Raw genomic sequence first — 24,940 nt, 5'->3', positions numbered from 1 at the left:
GTATAAATTCCTTCATGTAGACAGCTGAGGATTTCCAATTAAATAACAAGACTAATATCCTTTAACTTAATTTTTATCATTGCTCTGTATACACTGACTGTAGACTGACTGCCTGCCAGGATTACAGTGAATACTAATGTTATAAATGGCTGAAGCACTTTGGATTATTGCCCGCAGCCACTGATGTTTGTCGAACTCCCAGCTATTGTCAGAAATCCAGCTAGGTTTTTGGTGGCATCAACAGCGCTGCTTGAAGAAAAATAATGTTGGAAAGTTTGCAGACGGGAAAGCAAAGAAATTTAAAGGTGGCCTTAATCAGGGAATATCATCCCCTGAAGTAGGAAATCCTTTTGGACAGAAGCTCCCCTGTAATTCCTCTTTCCATAAGCGATTCCCTCTTTAACTAATGCCCTCTCTTTTGTTCCTTCCTTGTTCAAAGGGGATCCAGCCAATGCGCGCAGTTTAGGGCGGGTAGCTGTTTCAGTGAGACTCCGTCAGTCGAAATATTCTGCTCACTGACACCCCAACCCTCCTGTCCCATCTTTCAGTCCTGGTTGACCATCCAACTTCTTGTCCCCAAGGCTCAGCTGTATCTCAGTGGGGTGCGTTCTTGCCTTCAGAGTCAGGCAGACATACAAGTCCTATTCCAGCACAAAATCTAGGCTGACACTTCAGTGTCGTACTGAGGGAGTGCTGCCCTGCCAGGTGTACTGTCTTTCGTCTGAGGACCAGGGAAGTTCTCCCCAGTGCCTGGCCAATATTTATTCCCCCATAGACTTATAGACTCACAGACGTTTGCAGAAGAAGGCTGGTCAACAAAGATCAGACAACATTAACCCCACATTCCAGTGCTTGGGTCATAGCCCCGGAGGCTAATGCAATGCAAGTGAATACCTAAATACTTCTTAAATGGTACGAGAGCTTCTGACTCCCTTTCAGGCCGTGAGCTCCAGACTCCCACCACCCTCTGGATGAAAAAATCTCTCCTCAACTCCCCTCTTAGCCTTCTACCTCTTACCTTAAGTCTATGCCCTCTGGTTATTGACCCCTCTGCTAATGGACAAACTGCCTCCCTATCCACCTCATAATCTTATACACCTCTGTCAGGTCCCCTCTCAACCTTCGCTGCTCCAAGGAAAACAACCCCAGCCTATCCAATCTTTCCTCATAGCTCAGACCCTCCAGCCCAGGCAGCATCCTGGTAAATCTCCTCTGCACCCTCTCCAGTGCAATCACATCCTTCCTATAATGTGGTGACCAGAACTGCACGCAGTACTCCAGCTGTGGCCTAACCAGCGTATTAATCAACACCACAAAAACAGATTATTGTGTCACTATCACACTGCTGTTTCTGGGATCTTGCTGTGTAGAAATTGCCAGTTTTTTTTAACATTACAATAGTGACTACACGTCAAAAGCATGTAATTAGTTGTAAAGTGCTTTGGAACATCTGAGTTGTTAAGAGCCCTATCAATATGCAAGTTAATTTTTTGTTTGGAGGAACATAAAGGCAAATAATTTTATAAATTTCTAATGAAAAGAACTTCTATTATGAAGGCTTGTCATTTAACGGTGCATATACTGGATATTATGGGTGGGATTTTCCGGTCCCACCCACCACCAGGATCACCTGGTCCCGCCGAAAGTTGAACTTTTGGCTGTGTCGCCACACCGCCTGCGGTGGGTCCCAAAAATCCCAGCCCATATTTTTTAAAAAGCCCATTCTGCTCCTCCCTACCCCCCACCTCCCCCCCAGATTAAGACACCGATGCCAATCCTCTCTCACCAGGAGATTTGGAAGATTATGGTCTCGCCTGCCATTAATAGACCCCCTTTCCCCAACCCTCATGCCCGTCACTCTGTGCAGCTGGTGTTGACTATGCCAAGACCCGTGACCCCTCAGCGTTGAAGCAAATGTCTGCAGAGGCTGGGACATGAGCCAGGGACTCCCAGTTGACCGGATTACGCAATGATCTACAACACATTCAAACTCTCCTGATTTATTTTCACCTAGCAATACCATCACCACCCTCGACCGTTTGAGGCCTCGCATATTGTGTGGCAGTGCCAAACCCTAAAGCCGGCCGAGATTGTGGTTTGGTACAGCAACATCCGCTTGCATTTATATAGCACCTTTAATGTAATAAGATGCCCCAAAACGCTTCACAGGAGCATTACAAAGCAAAATTTGTCACTGAGGCACATAAGGAGATATTAAGACGGGTGACCAAAAGCTTGCTCAAAGAGGAATGGTTTAAGGAGCGTCTTAAAAGAGGAAAGAGCGATAGAGAGCAAAGAGGGAATTCCAGAGTTTAGGGACTTGAAGGCAAGGTTATTAATGGCAGAGTGATTAAAATCAGAAATGTTCAAGAAGCTAGAATTCAAGGAGCATAGATATTGCAGAAGGTTGTAGGTTTTCTTTTTCATTCATGGGATGTGGGTGTCGCTGGCCAGGACAGTATTTATTGCCCATCCCCAATTGCCCTTGTTCAGAGAGCATTTAAGAGTCAACCACATTGCTGTGTGTCTGGAGTCACAGGTAGGCCAGACCAGGTAAGGACGGCAGATTTCTGGAGGTGATTACAGAGATAGGGGAGTGGCGAGGCCGTGGGTGGATTTGAAAACAAGGCTGAGGATTCTAAAATCGAGGCGTTGCTTAAGTGGGAATCAATCTCGGTCAGCAGACTCAGGAGTGATGGGTCAGCTGAATTTGGTGCGAATAAGGACACCGGTGGCAATGTTTTGGATGAACTCAGTTTGTGCAGAGTAGAATGTAGGAGACCAGCCAGGAGAGCTCAATATTTAATTTGAAGAAATTTCTACTCATCCAGTACTAAATTTCGGTCTGTTAACTGGGAGACAGTGGAGGAGTCGAGTGAGATGGGTGTCATCAGCGCACACATGTGCAAACTGACATTGTGTTTTCAAATGATTTCACCAAGAGGCAGAACATAGATGAGAAATAGGAGGGGACCAAGGATCGATCCTTGAAGGACAGCAGAGGTGGTTGGGCTAGGGCAGGAAGGGAAATCACTGCAAGCGATACTTTGACTACGATTAGATCTTCTACTAAAGAACAGGAGAAGAAAGAACTTAAACTTAAACTTATGTAATACCTTACATGACTTCAGGACATCCCAAAGTGCTTTACAGTGAATGAAGTTCTTTCTGAAATGTATTGAATGGCACAAATGTGGCAACCACTTTGCGCATAGCAAGATCCCACAAACAGCAGGGACCAGATCGTCCGATTTTAATTTTTTTTAAAGTGGTGTTGCTTGAATGTTGATCATCATGGGTTTAGAAAGAATGATGTCACACTGATAGAGGAGTGACATAAATCTGAGTCAAGACCATGGGATGGTTTCGGGATTAGGGTGGTCATGTTCTCCAGAGATCTGTGATGGGATCTCGTTTGATTTCCATTTTAGTTAAATCATTTGGATCTAAATACAGGTGGAAGTAAAACTGAATTTGGGCGATGATCCCCATATTATAAGGCTTAGAAAACCAATGAGATCTCAGGAGCATGATCTTACTGAATGACAGAGCGGGCTCGAGGGGCCGAATGGCCTACTCCCACTCCTATTTATGCTCTTTTTTTATTTATCCTTTATGGGGTGCGGGCATCACTGGCAAGGCCAGTATTTGTTGCCCATCCCTAATTGCCCTTGAACTGAGTGGCTTGCTAGGCCATTTCAGAGGGCAGTTAAGAGTCAACCACATTGCTGTGGGTCTGGAGTCACATGTAGGCCAGACCAGGTAAGGATGGCAGATTTCCTTCCCTATAGGACATTAGTGAACCAGGTGAGTTTTTATGACAATTGATGATAGTTTAATGGTCACCATTACTGAGACTAACTTTCAGTTCCAGATTTCTAATTATCTTCTGATCTTAAAGGTTAGAGGAGTGGGCAGCTAAGTAGCAGATACAGTTTAATTCTGAGAAATACCAAGCAGTACATTTTGAGGCAAGCATTGCAACAATTAAATAAAGGAAAAAGACTCACATTCTCATCGAGCCTGTCTAATATGGTTGCGATGCCTTGTGTATCAGGGTGTATCGAAAATTCCTCCTAGATGCTCTTCAAATTTAAATTAATCTAATCCTCAAATCAAGGCTACTCCAAGCTGACTCATGGAAACCACCTCTTGTATGTGGTGAGCTCCCCGCCACTGCAAAAGACGCTGTAGCTTAAACAGTAAGGTTTAAGCGAGATTTGCGTTTATCAAGCACTTTTCATGGCCTCACACATCCCAAAGTGCTCTATAGCCAATAAGTACTTTTGAAGTGTAGTCACTGTTGTAATGTGGCAGCTGACTTGTGCACAGCAAGCTCCCACAAGCAGCAATATGATCATAACCAGCTAATCTGTTTTTGTGATGTATGAGGAATTGATTTTGGACTCTATCTCTTGCTGCACCTAGAGGCAGGCAAAGCACACACTTACATCTGCTTCCCAGAGTTTTTTTACCTGGAACAGGTCACCAGCCTCAAGCTATAGTATGAGGGACACCACTCCACATCAAACATGGCTGACCAGGAGACCCTCCCACTCTTACTACCTGCCTTGGGTTATTGGGAGGATTTATAGATTGGCAATCAACCTGTTTGCCCATGTTATAGATGCACTTTTCTTGGTCATCAAGTCCTGGAGTGCGACTTCAACCCAGAGCTTTTGGCTCAGAGACAGGGATGCTACCCACTGTGCCAACAGGACTTGTGCCAATTGGCCAGGACACCAGGGTTAATTTCCTACTCTTCTTCAGCAATGTGGTCAGGGATCCTTTTGTGTCCACCTGAAAGGGAAGACAGGGCCTTGGTTTAACGTCATGTGAAAGTGCGCTCCAACACTGCAGCATTCCCTCAGTGCTGCACTGGTGCCTTGATTTGCGTGGTCAAGTTTCTGGAGCGGGACGTCAACCACAACAGCCTGACTCAGAGGCAAGAGTGAGCACCAATTGAATGGAGAAGCACAGAAATCTAAGCATGCTGATGCATAAATCATAGGACTGCACAGATAGAAACGCAAATGAAATTCTGGGGGTTGGAGCAAAGAAATAATATTCAATTTGCAAAAGATTAATTCTTAGGCCAGGGAAGTTTACAGCAAAGAATAACGCCGGGATCGAAAGGTTGACATTAAAGAGAAAGGATAGAAAAGTTGAGGTTTTTTCCCCCCTATTGAAAAAGAGATAAAAGAGGGATGTCATCAAAATGCTGAAAGGTTTTGAGAGGGTAATTAGTGAATTGTCAGGAAATCAATAACAAAATACAAAAAGTCAACATTAGGAGAACTTCGTCAGAGGGGAAGTTTTCAGGAGACTTTAAGATGAGAAATTGTTCTTGCAAGCGCCTGTTTTTTTGGGGGGCACCCTCTCTTTCTAATAGCTGATATAGATGGAGGGCTACTCACGATAATTTTACATTCAGGTGGTGAAACCAGACAATTGAGTCCAGAGTAGGGGAGTCCATCACTGTGAGGGCTCTTTCATATTTGTGAATTGTGCATTGAGTCTTTCTCTGTTTCCATTGGTCTGTTCTGGGCAGTGGAGGTGCAGGGGGGTGTGGGTGCCACAGTCAGACATGAAGAAGTTTATAATTTTCCATTTGTGCATCAAACATCGACGATTTGTGGCAGATGTGGTTTGGCTGCCCAGGAACCACTCGGAAGATCAAAGCCAGGGATTGTCCGTGTCGGTGTTTTGTGAGTTCTTGTGAACCCCGTTCAGCTTTTCAAGCTTCACTGGTGCTGAAGTCACACTGCCGAAGATTAAGCGCAAGGGTCTAAAAGGGCTGGCACCAGAGGCGGTGTTGAGGGACTTTGTTAAGCTTCCGGGCGATGGACAGACTTTCATTTTCCTTGTTCCTCCAGACTTCCTGGCATTGCTGTGAATGGGTGGGAGCACGATGGGCGACAGCACAGGCCACCAGAGTGTCGGGGTCAACTTGTGGGTTCGAGTGATCCATCAGATTGCACTGTTCAGCATTCAACAAGATGAATGTGGCCACTACTTGCCCATACCAGTGCACAGTACTGTGCTATGGAGAACACAAGGACAATTGCTGATGTCCAAACTGCCGTTGGTGATGTTTCCCCAGCTTGTGCTGCCCAGTTTCTGGACCTCGCCCTCGTCTTGGTAGCTACCCTCTTCAGGTAGCGGTGGAAGGTCAGCAATGCAATCGAACTTCATCCCGAGAGAGGTCGGAGTGGGGTCATGCCACGTCGTATTGCTGTAGAAGGTCACTTTCGGGGTATATTGAAAGTTCTGTTGTCCGGATGGAATACAGTGACTGTTCTGATGGAAATTTGGCCTGAGCTTCAATATCTGGTGATATTCCTCCAAGATATCTCGGTCTGTGTTCGAGGTGCACTTGTTATTGAAAGTGTCTATTTGCATTGAGAGGGATAGGTTATCCATGCAGGTAAATTTGGGCCATGCTATTGGCAGCATGTCACACGTGTAGATATTGAAGAGCGTCATTGGGGCACTAAACCTGGGAGAGGTAACGGGGTTGGCAAAATGGGTGCGTGGTCACCTATGGCTCAGCATTCTCCATAGCAGGTGTCATTGTTTTGAGGTAGGGGATCCTGGCAAGGTTCACAGCATCAGTCCATTAATCCAGACCCATCTCAGAGGCCAATGGCAGGTCTACAAAGACGGCATCAGTACATGCATACGTATGAATTAGGAGCAGGAGTAGGCCATTCGGCCTCTTGAGCCTGCTCCGCCATTTGCTAAGGTCATGGCTGATCTGACTGTGGCCTCAGATCAGCATTCCTCCCTATCCTTTGACTCCCTAATCAATCGAGGATCTATCTAACTCAGCCTTAAAAATATTCAATGACCCAGTCTCCACTGCTCTCTGGGAGAGAGAGAGTTCCACAGACTAATGACTGTCTTGGATCCGTTCTGGAACTTTGAGAACTACCAGTGCACTCAGAGCTCCAAATGGCACATGCACTCAATTTTGGTGCGAATTGCATTGGACGCTATATTGATGAGGGCCTTAGCGCGTAGTCAACACCCTCTGAAAAATGTAGGGCACGCAGATCATAATACTGATCAGCACGCAGTGCTAATTTGGCTGTCGTTTTGGAGCTCAATGCTTCAGGTGATATCCTCTCTTAACCTCGCACAGCTGAACACATGTTCAACAGAACCCCACATGCATTATAAAGGGATCATCAATTCATAAGAACGCGCAAACATACGAATTAGGAGCAGGAGTAGGCCATTTGGCCCTTTGAACCTGCTTCCCCATTCAATAAGGTCATGGCTGACCTGATTGCAACCTCAACTCCACATTCCCGCCTACCCCCAATAACCTTTTACCCCCTTATTTATCAAGAATCTGTCTACCTCTGCCTCAAAAATATTCAAAGACTCTGCTTCCACCACCTTTTGAGGAAGAGAGTTCCAAAGACTCAGGGAATGTAGCGTGAATTAGCGAATGAAAAGTGACCAAGAAGAGTAGGACAAGCTGCTCGAAGAGGGAGGAGAAGGAGGAGGGAGGGAAAGGAGCAAGAGGCCATATCTACCCAGGATGTTCAGGGAGCAATTTTTCTGTGTGAATCTCACTAAGGAACAATGTATGAGACTTGATGCTTCAGTAAGGAGCTTCTCACTGAATTCACCATCCTGCTGCAGCCAGATTACAACCTCAATTTTAGACAGCATGGGGGTTCCTGGGGTTGCAAAAAAACCGTACAGAGGGTCCTCAGCCTTGTAAGGATGGCAGCCCTGCCACCAGAGATGGGTGCTCCTGCTGCAGGATGGGGACAGGAGGGTGCCTTCACATTGAGGTGCCCTCTGAAGAGGTTTGAGCTTGTTACAAATAAACTCTGGCCACGGCTGCCAAGCAGAGGGAAAACGCTTTCACAGCAATGGCCCAATGATCGATGCTGCTCCGGTGAGGTGAGTTAGAACATGCCATAAGACCATAAGACCATAAGACATAGGAGCAGAAATTAGGCCATTCGGCCCATCGAGTCTGCTCCGCTATTCGATCATGGCTGATAAGTTTCTCGACCCCATTCTCCCACCTTCTCCCCGTAACCTTTGATCCCCTTACCAATCAAGAACCTATCTATCTCGGTCTTAAATACACTCAATGACCTGGCCTCCACAGCCTTCTGTGGCATTGAATTCCATGTGGCCTCATGGGTCAGTGCCACCCCCGCTTTCCACACCACCACCCTCCCAGCGAGCTACCTCCAGTCAAGCGTCAGCCTTGGCCCTCAGACTGGCTGTCGGGAGGGCAGCCCCTGACAGTGACGACCAGCTTCTGGGAGGGTCACCACGTGGACTACTGGCCTGACACCAGGGGGAGGATTTTCCCCTCGTCGGGCGGGTCCGGCTCCCAATTAATGGCCAGCCAGCGCGAAACGTGCACTCGATGGCCTCAGCGCGGCCGGGGTGGGGGCGGGAGGAGCGCTGGGGTGTGCACACGCTCGCGGGTGGGGTGGGGGTGCGCTCAGTGAGAGCTCCCTGGAGGCACAGAGGAACCGGAGGTTTTTGACATTAAAAATAAATATTTTAAAAATAAGGAGAACACGTCCCCATGAGTAAGAGATCATGTGAAAAATGACTTTTAAAAACTTCTATCTTTTTTTTTAAAATCGCTGTTCAAAACCTCATCCTGCCCGCGGGTGAAGTACGCAAAAAATGCAAAGGCTGCTTGGCCTATTCGCCAACTGTAAGGCCGGAGAGCCATGGAAAAATTCACCTTATTTCATTGATTAATGGGCTTAAAATCCCTCTTCATTGTCGGCGGGCGCGCTGCTGACTCTCACCCACGCCCGCCGACCGCAATATCGCACGAGTGCGCGATGACATCGGGACGTGCGCACGGCGCCATCGCTGAGCTGAAAATCCCGCCCCAGGGATTTCTGGATTTCCGCCTGGTCCCTTCAAGCCCGCCCCCTGCAGGACGAGGAAGATTCCGCCTTCTCTCTCTTGTCAGGGACAAGCAGGTGGAGTGAGCGCATGGTTTCACTGGGATTGCAGTTTTCCCAGGGCGGAGGGGGTGCCATTGATGCTCTCACCTTCCATGGTTTCAACCTTGCTACGGACCGAAACCTCAGCAATGGCTGTCCCAATAAGAGCCAGCGCCAGCTCTGCCCATGGATGTTCAGACATGTCGCCGTGCCTGTCCCCCTCTGGTTAACTCCTGCTCTCTTCATTTGTGTGCCACCTTGTCCTGTAAGATGGAGGGAAGTGTGTCAGTGGGTGTTGGGCTGCCATGGTCATAGCTGGCAATGTGTGCGAGCTCTGAGATGTTAGTGCGGGGCTTACGGCATTGCTAAGCGTATGTGGGTGTGGTAAAACATATGCATGCCAGTTATGAATCCTGGCTGTTGGAGATTGTTGGTAGGTGAGTGCTGGGGGTTGGTGGGGGTGGGTGACACGGTGTGATGGATTGAGCATTGGGTGAGGTTAGTGGTTCTGGTGTAAGGATATGGCATTTGAAGATGCATTCGCTGACCTTGACCACCCGTGTGAGGTCATTGAACTTCTTGTGGCACTGCATCCAGATCCTTGGAACGTGACTCTTGGTATTGACCTCCATGGCTTTCTGCTGCTGCTACCTTCTGAGTGTGTGTCTGGAGGACCGTCTGGCCTCCTAGGGACAGCAGACATCTCTCCTCTATTCCCCTCCCTACACCATAGTGTCCAGTGCAGTGCCTATAAACCTTAGAGCCCATGCTCTCTCAGGCTGTGCATATTCTTCACTCTTTGACCTGCTGTTACAGCATTTTTATTAATTCACTCATGGGATGTGGGCATCACTGGCCAGGCCAGCATCAATTACCCATCCCTAGTTGCCATTGCAAGGTGACTGGCATTTAAGAGTCAACTATATTGCTCTGAATCTGGAGTCACATGTAGGCCAGACCAGATTTGGTTCTTCACTATTTCCCAGGTCAGATTCACATCCTGCATTATTGCCACAACACACCTCCCTTGTAAATGGTGCAGGATAGCTTGAGACTGATGCAAGCACCCAATCAACCAGTCAGTTAACACTGGCTGCATGTGTAGGCCTGCATTAAATTGTTTGGGAATGGGTCAATCACTCTTTGCAAAATCCTCATGCTTGTTTTCGGGGCTATCCAATTTGGCCCCCCAGAATGTCCGTCCCTTGAGGCAGAATCACTCAAAAGAGAATTGGACAAATATTTAGAAAGGGAGATTTGAAAAAGGATCTAAGTATGGGACAGGGAAATGGGGTCATAGTAGACAACTCCATTTGTCAAACCAGTCTCTGCACCAGCACAGACACGATGGGACGAATGGCTCCCCTTGGTGTTGTAATTTCCATCACTGTTGGGAAAGGGGATCAAAACTGGGTGGATTGTGAATAAATATTCTGAATTATTAATATTTTTTTTCTTCAACAGCTGCAAACATGCCCATTACAAAGTTACTCGCTACAGCTGACATTGACAAGGCCCTCAATGCTGTCCAGAGTAAGTGGAACCCTGTACCTCGTCTTTCTCTCTCGTCTTTCTATCTATCTTAGCTTCTTTCTTTCTCACTTTCTCTCTTTCTCGTTCTCTCTTCTCTCTTTCTCTGTTCCTTCCTCTTTTTCTTTCTCTCTCACGTTTTATCCCTCTCTCCCCGCTAAGCTGGAGCTTAGCTTCCACGGGGTGGGGGTTGGCAGCGGTTGGTTGGGGGTGGTGGGGTAAGGGGTGCGGTGGACACACTCACTGCTCCACCATAACTTCACTGGGAGAGCTGCAGAAATCCCAGGAAAACGAGGCCACTGCCATTTGTGACATTTTTCTGAGGTTTTTGCACCTCTTCCCCCCAACCCCCACCCAAAGTTATGGCGGACGAGCAGGAGAATCCTTGGGGAAATTCACCCCCGCGCTGGCACCGAACATCACTGTGGCTCACTCGACTGAGTAGCTCACACGTGGACTTGGCATAAAAAAGCTTTGCACAGCTGGAAGGTGGTCGGTCACAGGGTTGGAGCTTGTAAAGTTTCAAAGGAGCAGGCACGCTTTCAGATTATTCTCTTTCTTCAAACTTTGAAGATCAGGCGACCATTGAAAACTCTGCACCTGTCTAATCCGGCGTTGTCCAATATGGCTGCCACATGCCTCAAATCGGGTCACTGGCGTCCAGCTCCGCATCGGGTGAGGCAGTTTGATTGGACGGTGGACAGAGCTCTGCGATGGCCCATTTGACTGAGGACACTGTCCCAGGCTCTCTCCGGCACTATCTCTGGCCGGGACAAAAGTAAGTGGGAAATCCCGCAGGAAAAGCAATCCTTAACATCAAAAAAAAAGACTGTAGCCTAGCTCCATTCAGGTTAAGAGGCCTCCATTGAAGGGAATGAAAGCATGTTGAAGTATTTTAATTGCTACGTCACAACTGGATGTGGCGTGGAGATGACCCCCCCACTGCTGTTTGATCTGCTCTCACGGCTTTTTTAAAAAATTCACTCATGGGATGTGGGTGTCACTGGCCAGGCCAGCATCTATGACCCTATCCCTAACTGCCCTTGCAAGGTGACTGGCTTGGTAGGCATTTGAGAGTCAACCATATTGCTCTGAATCTGGAGTCACATGTAGGTCAGACCAGGTAAGGATGGCAGATTTCCTACCAGATGGGTTTTAACAGTAATAATTGCATGGTCATTATTTAATTCCATTGTGGGATTCTAACCAGGTGCCCCAGAGCATTACCCTGGCTCTTTGAATCGCTAGTCCAGTGAAAACACCACTATGCTGCTGCCTTGACCTAAACTTACACATCTTTATCCTTTCCCTCAATTCCAGTTCATCTCTGGGGAATTGTTACAAGATTCATCCCCTCCTTGACACATATTTTGTATCATGTGACAAACATGGTCACCCGCCACAAGTTTGGCCAGCACTGAAATCCTATTGGACAGCACTGATCTAAACCACCGGAGTGGACAGTCAGTCATTCATGTCCGCACTTTCCTGGTACCACGTTGGAGTGTCAGCCTAGATCATGAACACAAGCCACAGTTTTCTGTCCCCAGGGGAAGAAGTGCTACCAACTGGTCCAGACTGAAAGATGTGGAAACACCTGGGATGAAGGTCCTGAATTGGATGCTTTTTGTGAGCTGGGTTAATTGGGTTTTACCTGTGGTGCTGTGACGATCATGAATGCAACTGAGTGGGGGGCAGAATGAGAAATAATCAGCCAGGGTTCCCGCTCCTGATCATAAGAGAAGATCGTAATGAATAGGGGCAGGGAGTAGGCCATTTGGCCTATCCAGCCTGCCCCACCATTCAGTAAGATTATGGCTGATTTGATTGTGGCCTTAACTCCATTTTCCTGCCTGTCCCCCATAACCCTTGACCCCCCCCTTGCCAATCAAAAATCTGTCCAGCTCATCCTTGAATATATTCAATGACCCAGCCTCCATTGTTCACCGGGGAAGAGAATTCCAAAGACTAACGACTGACTCCCTGAGAGAAGAAATTCCTCCTGATCTCTGTCTTAAATGGGAGACTCATTTTCAAACTGTGCGCCCTGGTTTCATTTGAGGCACTCCGCATTTAAGGCTGAGGTAGGCGGGTTTTTGGGCTCTCAGGGAATCAAGGAAAATGGGGAGCGGGCAGGAATGTGGAGTTGAAGCCCAAGATCAGGCACAATCGTATTGAATGGTGGAGCAGGCTCGAAGGGCCATATGGTCTGTCCCTGCTCCTATCTCTCGAGTTCACACTAAGTGAATATGGGATGAGAAGTGAATTGGGACAATCATCCACGGTGCTGAGACCTCACATCAGTGCCTGGACAATGACCCAAAGGGTTACTGGTGCCTATGGGAGGAAGGGAAAAGAGAGAAAAATTAGAGGATAGGGCGAGACATCTCTGTGTCCTCCATAAGCCACAATAATGTCCTTAATTGCAAAGTTTGAAAGGAAAAGGTTTTACCTCATGACTAAACTTCATTGTGCAATTTCTAGCTCCTGGGAGCTTTGATCACAAGAAGTTCTTCCAGTTGGTCGGTCTGAAGAAGAAGACCCCTGAGCAAGTGAAGGAAGTCTTTAACATCCTTGACCAAGATCAAAGTGGCTTCATTGAAGAGGATGAGCTCAAGTAAGAAAATAAAATACTTTTTTGAGCATCCTTTTGATGGGGCAGCATATTTATGGCATTCACAGGCCAGAATTTCTTCAACTGGTTTATGGAAAGCAGGCCTATTATACCAAGATGTCTATTTAATGCTCCATCCAATAATATTCATCATATTAAATTTAGGCAGCACCCCACCCCCAATCATGTCAGTTAGACACCCATGCAATGCTTCAGTCTTCAGTTACTGAGCTCCATTACAGGCCCTCCTCCTTCAGGTACCTAAGAGGACATTGGCAACCATGGACTTCCATTGAATTGGTCCATGATTATGCTCGGCAATGGTTTGCCGTTGCCTTCTGCAGTATGGCTGACCAGGAAAATTCTCCCGCTCTTGCCACATTAGAAAGATTTACAGGCTGATAATCAACCTGTTTGGCCACATCATGAACACACCTTCCATGACCTTCAAGTCCTGGAGTAGGACTTGAACCCAGAGCATCTGGTCCAGAGGCAGGGATGATACTCACTGCACCACAAGACCTTCGCAGACAGGCTCAGTCATATAAAATGACCGAGCAGAGTTGCCGGTGTGTGCTGTGGAAGGAAATGCATTCCAAGAGCCCTGTCTTAATATTTGTAGCAGGATTCACCTCCCTGAGGCTGCCTATCACAATGGCATGGACAACAAAAGTGGCAATAATTGAAGCTGGACCTGTTGAGCAATGGAAAGGTGGTGGGAAGGGGAGGGTGGGTGGGGAGGCATTCTTCATTTGAAATTATCGTGACTGTCAGAGGGGCTCGGTTGGCTAGTGTGTGGTTCCGAATAGCACCACCACCCAGTGTGGGGCTGGATCCCGGTTCTCACTGAAGCAGGCTTGGGGCCTACCTGCCCTTCATGCCCCCCACAGCAAAATCAGAGCATAAGCCCTGGTCCAGCAACACTCAAACAATTGAGGGTGCTCCCTGAAGAAGAAGTGATTGTCAGTAGACAAGGGAGAGAAAAATTTAAGCCCAATAAATTTGGGAAGCAGTGGGAGATGGCTGCAATTAATCTTTTCTCCTTCACAGATGTGTGCTAAAAGGTTTTTCTGCTAAGGGAAGGGAACTTTCTGAAAGTGAAACCAAGGCTTTGCTTGCGGCCGGTGATGCAGATCATGATGGTAAAATTGGAGCAGAAGGTAGGCATTTGAAGCTGATTGTTGGCTATCTGAGACTTAAGTCATGGTGACAACTGTTTACCTTCGTGTGCAGGGCTCTGAGTGCACTTTGCTGCCCATTCGCCCGCCATTTTCCTCCCTGCCCTTATGAACCACTTGCTTGGGTTTGCCAACTCTGGTTGGACGTTATTCTTGGAGGCATCATCACATGACATCTTCTCACTAACCGCCCTGTCCCCACACTCCCACCATTGGTCACCCAACAGGTCTGTCTCTGAGGCCAATTCGAAGATGAACAGACTCTCTGTTACCTGATTGGATGGTTCTGGACTGACAGTCAAACAGCCTTTTTAACTCCCATGTGCAATATTTTTAGAACAAATAAAAGATTTTCAAAGGATTTTTTTTTAAATTGACCCTGTGATGGTTCTTCCAATTATTGCTCAAAGCAGACTCCTGGAGATTCATTTTTCATTCCTGAAGGCTCCAGGGCACTCCTGGAGGGTTGGCAACCCTAATACTCACCCATGCTCCACCCTAAGCTCATCTTCTTTTGGTTCCTGATCAAAGAGGGGTGTTTTTGAGAGGGTTAGTGAAGGTGGTGGGTATTGGGAAGCAGAGAGGCCTCAAAACCAATCCAGGTCCATGAGCACAGAAGGATGACTTGATAGCAACTACAGTTAGAAACCCTGGGTAATTTTTCCCATGCCAAGTCTAGAGGCGCTGAGGCAAGTTGAGACCAACAAACAGTACAAACTGGGGATGGTGTGGGGAGGGCGGGTGAGGTGCAGGTGTCAGCAACACTCAAGAAGCTTACCAACATCTAGGAAGAAGCAGCCCATTCACTCCCTCCACCACCTACACACAGTTATAGCAGTGCGTACCAACTACAAGATGCACTGCAGCTACTCACTGAGGCTCCTTCGACAGCACCTTGCAAACCCGCAACCTCTGTCACCTAGAAGGACAAGGGCAGCAGATGGATGGGAACACCACCACCTGCAAGTTCCCCTCCAAGTCACTCACCATCCTGACTTGGAAATGTATCGCCGTTCCTTCACTGTCACTGGGTCAAAGTCCTGGAACTCCCTCCCTAACAGCACTGTGGGTGTACCTACACCACATGGACTGCAGCGGTTCAAGAAGGCAGCTCACCACCACCTTCTCAAGGGCAATTAGGGATGGACAATAAATGCTGGCCCAGCCAATGACGCCCACATCCCGTGAACAAATAGATAAAAACTCGGAGAGGTAAGGGAATGCAGTCGCCAGGACAGTAAAGGCAAGGAGAGAACACTTCAAAAAAAATTTCGATGAGCTCACTGTTCATTGGCACTTATGAGGGTCATTGGAGAACTCTGAGCAGGCTGGCACAATGCCTTACCCTGCTCATTGGTGGCTAATTTTGTAGAGGGGTACTTTGACAGACAAAAGGACCCAATAGACATAAAGCATTAATTCAACAGTGGGCTCAATGTCTGAGCAGATTGGGAGTATTGCCATGCTATTGGTATAAATTATGCCCAGAATACTGGCACAGCGCTACCACACACTGTGAATCCAATGGGCTATTTGTTACTGATGGTGCAAGGTTATCAGAAGAGATCAAATGAAGGTTTTTCTCATTCCCCTGACTCCATATCCCACCCAACAACCACCGCCCCTCACCCCCCCTCCCACCACCCACTACCCACCTGAACAGCTAATAAGAAATACAGATGGAAGTTGAGAATTTAGTCGAACACACTAGCCATTTTGCTGTTTAAAGTTGGGGGCCAATTCCCAGATTTCTCCTGTTTTCAGATGTACGCTGAAGACACACAGTTCAATTGCACCTCTGTCGACTCCTCCACTGTTGCTAAATCGTCAGATCACTTATCCAACATCCAGTCCTGAATGAGGAGAAATTTCCTCCAATCAAACACTGAAGCCATAATTGTCTCCAAAAGTTCCATTCCCAATCTCTAGAATTCTCTCCTTAAACATCTCTGCCACTCTGTTCTCTGTGGTTAGGGCACAGCTGGAATATTGCAGACAATTCTGGGCACCACACTTTAGTAAGGATATCAGGGCATTCGAGGGGGTGCCAAGCAGATTTACTAGAATGGTACCAGAGGCTTCAGTCCCTTGGAGAGCCTGAACAAACTGGGATTGTTCTCTTTAGAGCAAAGAAGAGAGAGTAAGTAAGGAGAAACTATTTCCAATATCAGAAGGGTTGGCAATCAGAGGGCAAAGACTTAAGGTAATAGTAAAAAGAAACAGAGTCGACATGAGGAAGCTAAAACAAAAACAAAAAAATGCTGGAAAAACTCAACCGGCCTAATAGCATCTGTGGAGAGAGGAACAGAGTTAACGTTTCGAGTCCGTATGACCTGTCTTCAGAGCTCTGAAGAAGAGTCATATGGACTTGAAATGTTAACTCTGTTTCTCTCTCCACTGATGCTGTCAGACCTGCTGAGTTTTTCCAGCATTTTCTGTTCTTGTTTCAGGTTTCCAACATCCGCAGGATTTTGCTTTTATCTTACGAGGAAGCTAAAGTTCGCACAGTGAGTTGCCAGGATCAAGACTGCACAATCCAAAGGCTGGTGAAGACAGGTTTAATGATAGCTTTCGAAAGGTAATTGGAAAAATACTTGAAGGGGAAACATTGCTGGGCTATGGGGGAAAGAGCAGGGGAGAGGGGCTAATTGGATAGAACTTTTGAAGAGCCGGCACAGGCATGATGGGCCAAATGGCCTCCCGTGCTACAACCAGGATCAATCTCTTCCCATTTAGGATACTCCTTAAAGCCAACCTCTTTTACCGACCTTTTGGTCACCTGCACTAACACGTCCTTACGTGGTCCAGTGTCAAATTTAGTTTGATAACACTAGTGTGAAGCACCTTCGGACATTTCCTTACATTAAATATAAATATAAATTATAAATATAAGCTCCTGTTCTCTCAAAGGCGCTGTCATTAAGCTGGGGGTGTGGGGGGGTTGGGGGGTGTAGTCCCACCTTCCGTTATCTCGCTGAAGTGGCCATGCTTCAGGCGTGAGCCTGGACAGAGACTATTCGACAATGGAGAGCATCAGAGCTGAGTTTAATGTGGTCCTCCCCTCTCGAGCATGTTCCTTCGGGGACAGCAACTGGGAGCTGGAATCATGGATGATTTATCCTCTTCTTTACGTCCTAATTTTATTTGATTACGCTCCTGTGAAGCATCTTGGGTTTTTGTTTTGATTCGTTCATGGGCATCACTGGCTAGACCAGCATCTGTTGTCTATCTCTAATTGCCCCCCAGGAGGTGAGCCACCTTCTTGAACGGCTGCAGTCCATCTGGTTTAGCCTTTCTGTCGCGGTTTGGTAAAACTAAATAGCTCGCTAGGCCATTTAAGCTAAGGGTCGACTACATGGCTGTGGGCCTGGAGTCACATGTAGGCCAGATAAGGTAAGGATGGCAGATTTCCTTCCCTAAAGGGCATTAGCGAACCAGATCATAGTTGCCGTGGTCACCAGTACCAAAACTGGTTTTCAATTCCAGATTTATGAATTAATTGAATTAAAATTCCAAGGTAGGATTTGAACCCACATCCCCAGAGTATTAGCTTGGGTGGAGGGGGTGGGGGGGGGGGGGGGGGCGGGGTCAGTAGATTATTAGTCTAGTAACATTACCACTAGGCCACCACCGTTGCTGCAATGTTGCATTCTGTTAAAGGTGCTATATAAATGCAAAATATTATTGTTGTCCCTAGAACAAAACTAACTGAAGCGCTTAAAAGGGAGATGCGACTTGAGAAGGAAGGGTGTTAGGGATATGGGAATAGGTTAGGAAATTGGGCATAAGTAAATAATGAACCACCCTGGCAGGCAAAATATGGAACATGCTCTGTGGCAAAATGGCTGACTCAGTCACTAACATTTGTTCAGTCACTTAAAAGGTTTAATCCGCTGACTTAATTCCTTATTTTTCTCTTTTTTTTTCTTTTCTTCCTTCTCAGAATTTGCAAAGCTGGTGGCTCAAGCATAAAAGACCTGAACCAAATCAATCCTCCTTTACCCCCTCACCATTTGAATTCACAAAGGCCCCCAGAGAAAACCTTGGTTAATTAATGCCCACGCAGTTCCTTCTATTTATTTGTACATTTTATACACGTGTTTGTGCCGGAAGATGCTGTCAAACAAATAAATGTGAAAAGAATAATTCGGTCCTACAAAAAGTGGGCACTGTGTGTTTTGTTGTGTCTCTGTCTTAGTTGGTTGGCTGGTTGGAGCTAAATCCACTCCAAGTTTTAATTGGTTAACTAGATATCTAGGCTTTAAGCTGCCAAGGGTTTTACCCTCATTATCTATGTTGACCTCTAACCCCTGACCTTGCAGGTGAACTACCCAACTGCACCAACGGCTTCATTGTCTATAGTGGGGCAGCCTGGGTGATTTGTCCGTCACATCCAGGAGCATGAGGTGAACCTTTACGAAACTCTGCCCTTGGGGCATTGGCAACACCAGCATTTATTGCCCACCCCTCGTTACAACGAGAAGGTGACTTGGGCTCTTTGAACCGCTAACGCCTTTGTGCTAATTGTGCTCCGGTAAGGGAGGGACATCCAAGATATTGACCTAGTGGCGATGAAAGAATGATGATTATCTCAAAGCAAAGGGTCCGCCATTTAGGACTGAGATGAGGAGAAATATCTTCACTTAGAGGATTGTAAATCTTTGGCATTCTCTACCCAGAGAGAGACAGCTGCTCCATTGTTATGTATATTCAAGATTGAGGCCGATAAATTTTGGGCTACTAAGGGATTTGGAGAAAGTGCGTGAGGGTGGAGTTAAGGTAGAGGAGCCATGATCTTGTTGAATAGCAGAGCGGGCTCAAAGGGCCAAATGAACGGCTCCAGCTCCTATAGCAAACGGCATTCCAAGTCAGGATGGTGTGTGACTTCAAGGGGAATTTGGAAGTGGTTGATGATGCCAGAACATTGCTGTTTCCATTTGATAGAGGTCACAGAAATGCTATCAAAGTGACCTTGGTGAGTTGCTACTGTGCATCCTGTAGATAGTCCTTAGTGTAAGCACTGTGGTGTGGTGGGGGGTGGAGATTGGGTCTAGTAGCTAGGGTCCTACTAAGTGAGAGAATCTGTTATGGCTGATGCTCAGCTTCTTGAGTGTTGCTGCGACTGTGTCCATCCAGGTGAGTGGTGAGTGTATTAGGGGAACTTCTGTCTACCTTTCCTGCTATTTCCTTTCCTAGTACCTCACAGCTAAAGATGGTCACTTAGGCTGAAGTATGGTTGCCCAGATGTGTATGGCTCTGGGTTTGAATCTGACAGGCCTGCTGGTCAAACAACCCTCCAACAACCCATCATCACTTCATCTGAGTGTGACTCAGTTGGTAGCACTCCTGCCTTTGAGTCACAAAGTTCTCTGTTCAAGCCCACTCCAGGACTTGTGCACCAAAACCCATGCTGACACTCCAGTGCAGCGCTAAAAGAGTGCTGCTCTGTTGGAGGTGCAGTCTCTCAGATGAGATGTTAAACCAAGGGCTCCATCTGTGTAATCAGGGGAAGGAAAAGGTTTCAGGACACTATTTCAAAGAAGAGCAGGAGATTTATCCCGTCCAACAACATCACACAAAAAAAAAGGTCGTTATCTGGGAGCTTGCTGTGTACAAATTGGCTGCTGCATTCCCGACATTACAATAATGACTCAGTGGCTGTAAAGCACTTTGAGATCTCCGGTGGCTGTGAAAAGTGGCTATATAAATGCAAGTTTTTTTTTCATCACGTGTCACCCAGGGTCATAAACAAAGGATGACTGGATGATTTTTCCGTGTCAGACCCTGGACAGTTTGTGTTGTTGGATTACTCACCAACAGTCAAGCCTAATCCTGTCCTGCTGCCAAATCTCTAGGATTATCCATGGGTCTCCAGGAATTAAAGGTTAAACTCCAGAAACACTGCTCCAAATAGTCCAGGAGAAAATTCATAAGAATAGTAAAAAACAAAATGGTGTCATTTTTTTCCCATTTATTTTAGACAATTTTGCTTATTAGTTCTAAAGATATTGGAGTTCGTTGGCCGTTGAAAATCATCCAGTTGGTTAAGAATTTGTTTACTCTCCATTGGCATGAAAAGACAGGATGCCACGCAGATTGGCATGTTGGACAATCAGCGGCAGCAACATGAAGGTGGGAAGAATGAAGGCCTTGCGATGAAACCTCCAGGAATACATCCAACCAGAATTGGCAACACTTAACCTGAACTGTCCCCATCCATCTGATAGCAAGAAGGTACAAAGCCCTTGTCTGGCCTCACCTCACCGAGGCACCACCCCCTAGGAAGGGAGAGAGCGACGTTCGAGGGAGTGCGACGGAGATTTGCTACAATGATACCTGTACTCCAAGGGTTAAATTATGAAGGGAGATTACACAAACTAGGATGCATTGCCTGGAATTTAGATTATTCAGCGAATTGTTTGATCTAAGTTTTCAAGATATTACAGGGAACAGAAAGGGCTGATAGAGAGAAACTATTTCTACTGGCTGGGGAGTCTAGGACTAGGAAGCACAGTCTAAAAACTAAAGGCAGGCCTTCTCAGCTGAGAGTTAAAATTCATGCACCTTTAGAAATGAAGGACAATCCATAGGAAGATGTCCTAGAGATGCTATTTGCCAGAATTTTTGTCAGTCAAAGCTTGTAAAATGTAGTTTATATTTGGATTTCATCTCTCTCATTTTGTTAAAGCTCCCATGATCATTTTGTCACCTGTCTTCATTCCCAGGCAGAAGCTATTTTACCATATGTGTAAGGCCAACATTTGGGAACTCTGTTTCTTGTAAAATCAGGAAACACTTCTACACACAAAGGGTGGTAGAAGTTTGCAACTCACATCCACAAACAGCGATTGCTGCCGGGTCAATCGCTTGCTTTAAATCCGAGATTGCTAAGATTTTTGTTAACTAAAGGTATTAACGGATTTGGGGGAAAAGTGGTCATATGGGCCTAGAATTTCAGGGAGTCGTGGAGACCCTGCGCCTTATTCTAAATGGTGCTAAGACCCTGGATCCAGAAGTTCCATTCCCGTTTCCGACAGATCCTATTTTTGCCAATAAGGGAATGATTGTGGGACGTGACTCACACACGGGGGAAACCCAAACACATTAGGGCCACTTGAACTCAGTGCTGAGTTTACAGACCCCATTTTCTTTGGAGTGAGGGCTGTATCCTGCAGTGTGTGAATGACAATTTTTTTAGCGTAGACGTAAGTGGTCGTAAAAGGTGGATAAGGTCTGTGGAACTGTCAAGTTGTTTAAATCTCCTGCCCTTTAAATTTGGGGTTAAAAAACAGCCTTCTTGCGTCTCTCAGTTAAAAAATGGGTGCTTGTAGTTTCAATAGTTGTTTGTTGGCATAGCCCTAAGGGCTATCGTTGTGGTATTATTACTGCTTGACTGCTTCCACAACCTGTCCTTATCACAGTAGGGGGCTGTAAGTTCACAATTTAATACACAGCTCCAAGAGGCTATTGAGGGATTGGTCGTCTTTGAAGTCAGTTATGAATACAAATGTTTGTTTTTATAAACAATTAAGTACTTGAGCGGATTTAAATATATTGAATGGGTTTTTATCAATGCGAGTGTTTTTTTTATGTAGCGAAATCTGTAATCGATCTTTAGAACTTCATTTTATTTCTTCTCAGCATGGTTCCTGAGTCTGTCCATGGTGGATACTGGGTGAGTTCCCATAAGGCCATGGGGATGAGTGGGATGGGGTGGGGGGCATTGGGGATGAGTGAAGGGGCAAGGGTTGGCATGGAGGAGCCACTGGGGGTAGCTTGGGGCATGAGTTGGCATGGATTGGGCATGGGGTGTGGGTGGGGGTGTGAGGGGCTGAGGGGCTAGAGTATGTAATCTTGAACAACACAAGTGAGACAAAGTTCCAGAACTGGGCTGGACCTTTTAACCAAGCAGTCAGCAGCTCCATGGCTGCTTCCAAACTGTTTCTGAAGGCAGTGGGCCCAACTCCCACCTTCCCAACACCCCCCTCCCCCACCCCCAGCCCCCCACACCCCACCCCCCAGAACAAAGATCCTGCAATTCGGGACATTTTTTTTCCCTGAGGTGGCTGCGGTGAGCCAGAAAGCTTCCTGACTCTGCACAACCGCCTGGGGAGTGAAAATCCAGACCATGGAGTTAGGCCGCAGATCAGCCATGATCCCAATAAATGGCGGAACAGGCTGGAGGGGGTAAATGGCCTCCTCCTGTTCCTATGCTCTTAGATTCCCATTCCACTTTAATAAAAACTCCAAAACTGAAGAGAGATAATCATATTTACAAATACCTGTTTATTATTTTGAGTGAGTGAGATACAGGGGATTTCACGCTGGGTGGGGTGGGGGGGTTACCTAACGCACTAACCAGGGACTGGTGGGGGAGGGGAGCTGGATCCCAAGGCAAAACTTGTCATCGGTAAAGGCTCAAGTCATTCCCTCCTGCTTGTGAAATTTCTCCCTGCCATCGGCCATTCGTACTAAACTGATAACCATCAATCACCATATCATTAATTGTCATCTTATATCACTGATGGAATTGTTCGAGTTCCTCTGAATATAATCTCTTTGAAGTGTCCTCTTGAGCTCTCTGACCTTGAGTATTGACGGCTGAATGTCAACGTTGATAATGGATTCAACCTTGACCTTTCTTTCACAGCAGGTCCACCTGGAGGACAATGGGTATTTTTGACCTGGTCGCACCCAATGTCTCGATGTCAAGGTACATCTGTTGGGTAGAGGAGAGATGGAGATAATGTGAAGCATTGTCAAGTCCAGCGCTGGCTTAACCCTGAAAGAGCACCCAACCCCAGAGCCAGAGGAGCACAAACCCAGGAGGCCCCCCGGTTTTTCAGGGAGCATCTTGCATCATGCTTCTGCACACTGTTAAAATATCTGGAGGCACAAAGTCCAGGGAAGGCTGGATTTTGAAGCCATTGGAGGTGTTGTGGATGAGCAGGACTTCTAGCTGCTGCTCCAAGTCCCACCTAGAGTTGCCAACCAAGATTAACTATATTCCTGGAGGTTTCATCACATGACCTGCCCCCACACTCCAGCCATTAGTCGGCCAACACATCCATCCTTGTGACTTCACTGCCTTCCTACGCCAATTGGAAAGCAAAAAGACTCATTGCCCAATTGGATGATGCTTGACTGTCAGCCAAACAGCCGTCTTTCCTATTTTCAATATTTTTATATCTGGTTATGACAAATGTTCAAAGAAAATGACAAAAAAATACTTTTCAATGTCCCGATGATTTTTCTCCAGGGTTGCACACACACAGCAGTGTCCTGGAGATTGATCTTCAATTCCTGGAAACTCCAGCCCTATCCTGGAGGCTTGGCAACTCTAGGCCTGCCACAACTCCTACCTGGTTTCCTGGGCTGGGGCTCATCGGTTAGGCCACCCAAGAGAGGGACGCTGTCACCGTGGAAGTGGGAAAGGTGGGAGTGCAGCAGAGGGGACTCTCCTATGAGCAGAGAAGAGCCTCAAAATTTATTTTGCAAATTTTACCAAAGAAGGAGCCTTGAGCTGCAGCAAGTCCATAAGTTAAAAGGGCGGAGAGAGAGAGGAGGCTACCACCAGGGTCTCTCAGTCTGTTCACTGCCGCTAGTCCAGGGACTACCACCACCACCATTCGCAGCCAGCACAGGCAGCAGCAGAAAGAAAGGAATTCACTCAGGCACCAGTCAGGCAGGCCCCAGTGAGAGGGTGGGGGGGTTGGTATGGAGGGCGGAGAGCCCTTGCCCCCTGGGGAGGACACTCCCTGGGGCACAGGGTGCCCCATCAGGAGGAACCTGTACCCCGGACTGAGCGTGCAGGCAGGTCGCCCCACCTGGCATGGACACACAACCCCCCCACCCCGGGCCCACTGGAATACCAGTGGTAGTTAGATGAGACCCGTCTGTAGTCTTTAATTTGCCACTTAAGGGCCTAAGGCCTAGGAGTGGGAAGGCCGACCTTAATCAGGGTGGCGGGGGAGAGATCAAGAAGGCAACAGGCCTCATGCCTTCCCACACAGTTAAACAGCCCCCCACCCACCTCCCAGTCCAATCCCAGGAGGGAGGGGGCATTAGAGACCCACCTTAATTTCGACAGAATTACAAAGAGTGTACAGCACGGAAACAGGCCATTCAGCCAAACCGGCCCACGCCAGGCCGGCATTTCTGCTCTACGTGAGCCCCCTCGCTCCCTACCGACAGTGAGGCGAGGTGTTACCAAGAGGTGCCTCCTGGGTCTGACAGCGTTAGCTACTCACAGGGGTCAGGGAACACCAGGCAAATCTGTAGCACTTGAGAATGGAGGCCAAAGCTACTTTCATCATCACGACGTTGAACTCACTCCCAATGCAGCTCAATGCGCCCAGGCCAAAGGGCAAGTAGCACTCGGGGTCGCGAGCATCTTTCTCCTCTCTGGTGAACCTGCGCATGTAGACAAAAGCAATCAATAAGAGGCCATAGGAAATGTGGAGTCGGCCATTTTAGGACTGGGATGAGGAGAAATTTCTTCACTCAGGGGGATGCGAACCTTTGGAACTCTTCACCTCAGGGAGCTGCGGATGCTCAGGTGATGAGTATATTTGAGACTAAAATCGATGGGTTTTTGGGCACCATGGGAATCAAAGGGATATGCAGATGGTGAAGGAAAGTGGGTTTGAGGTAGAAGGTCAGTCATGATCACACAC

General features: G+C 47.2%; 1 protein-coding gene across 1 annotated transcript; it reads left to right on the top strand.

Annotated features, from left to right (window-relative positions):
- Nucleotides 1-10,414: 10,414 nt before the first annotated feature.
- LOC144669495 (parvalbumin alpha-like) lies at nucleotides 10,415-18,236 on the top strand. The gene is made up of 4 exons (XM_078531963.1): nucleotides 10,415-10,475; nucleotides 12,957-13,089; nucleotides 14,137-14,246; nucleotides 18,208-18,236. Exons 1-4 carry the CDS (start codon nucleotides 10,415-10,417, stop codon nucleotides 18,234-18,236), a joined length of 333 nt encoding a protein of 110 aa, XP_078388089.1.
- Nucleotides 18,237-24,940: the final 6,704 nt, after the last annotated feature.

This window comes from Cetorhinus maximus, chromosome 29, assembly GCF_964194155.1.
Source record: "Cetorhinus maximus chromosome 29, sCetMax3.hap1.1, whole genome shotgun sequence".
Taxonomy (NCBI): domain Eukaryota; kingdom Metazoa; phylum Chordata; class Chondrichthyes; order Lamniformes; family Cetorhinidae; genus Cetorhinus; species Cetorhinus maximus.
Note: the sequence above shows the minus strand (reverse complement) of the source record. Positions and strands in the feature narration are given on the sequence as shown.

Excerpts from the sequence above, each read along its gene's own strand:
- LOC144669495 (XM_078531963.1), top strand. The coding sequence starts at position 10,415 with ATGCCCATTACAAAGTTACTCGCTACAGCTGACATTGACAAGGCCCTC. Across the intron at positions 10,476-12,956 it reads GGCCCTCAATGCTGTCCAGA|CTCCTGGGAGCTTTGATCAC; the intron begins GTAAGTGGAACC and ends TGCAATTTCTAG. Across the intron at positions 14,247-18,207 it reads TGGTAAAATTGGAGCAGAAG|AATTTGCAAAGCTGGTGGCT; the intron begins GTAGGCATTTGA and ends CTTCCTTCTCAG.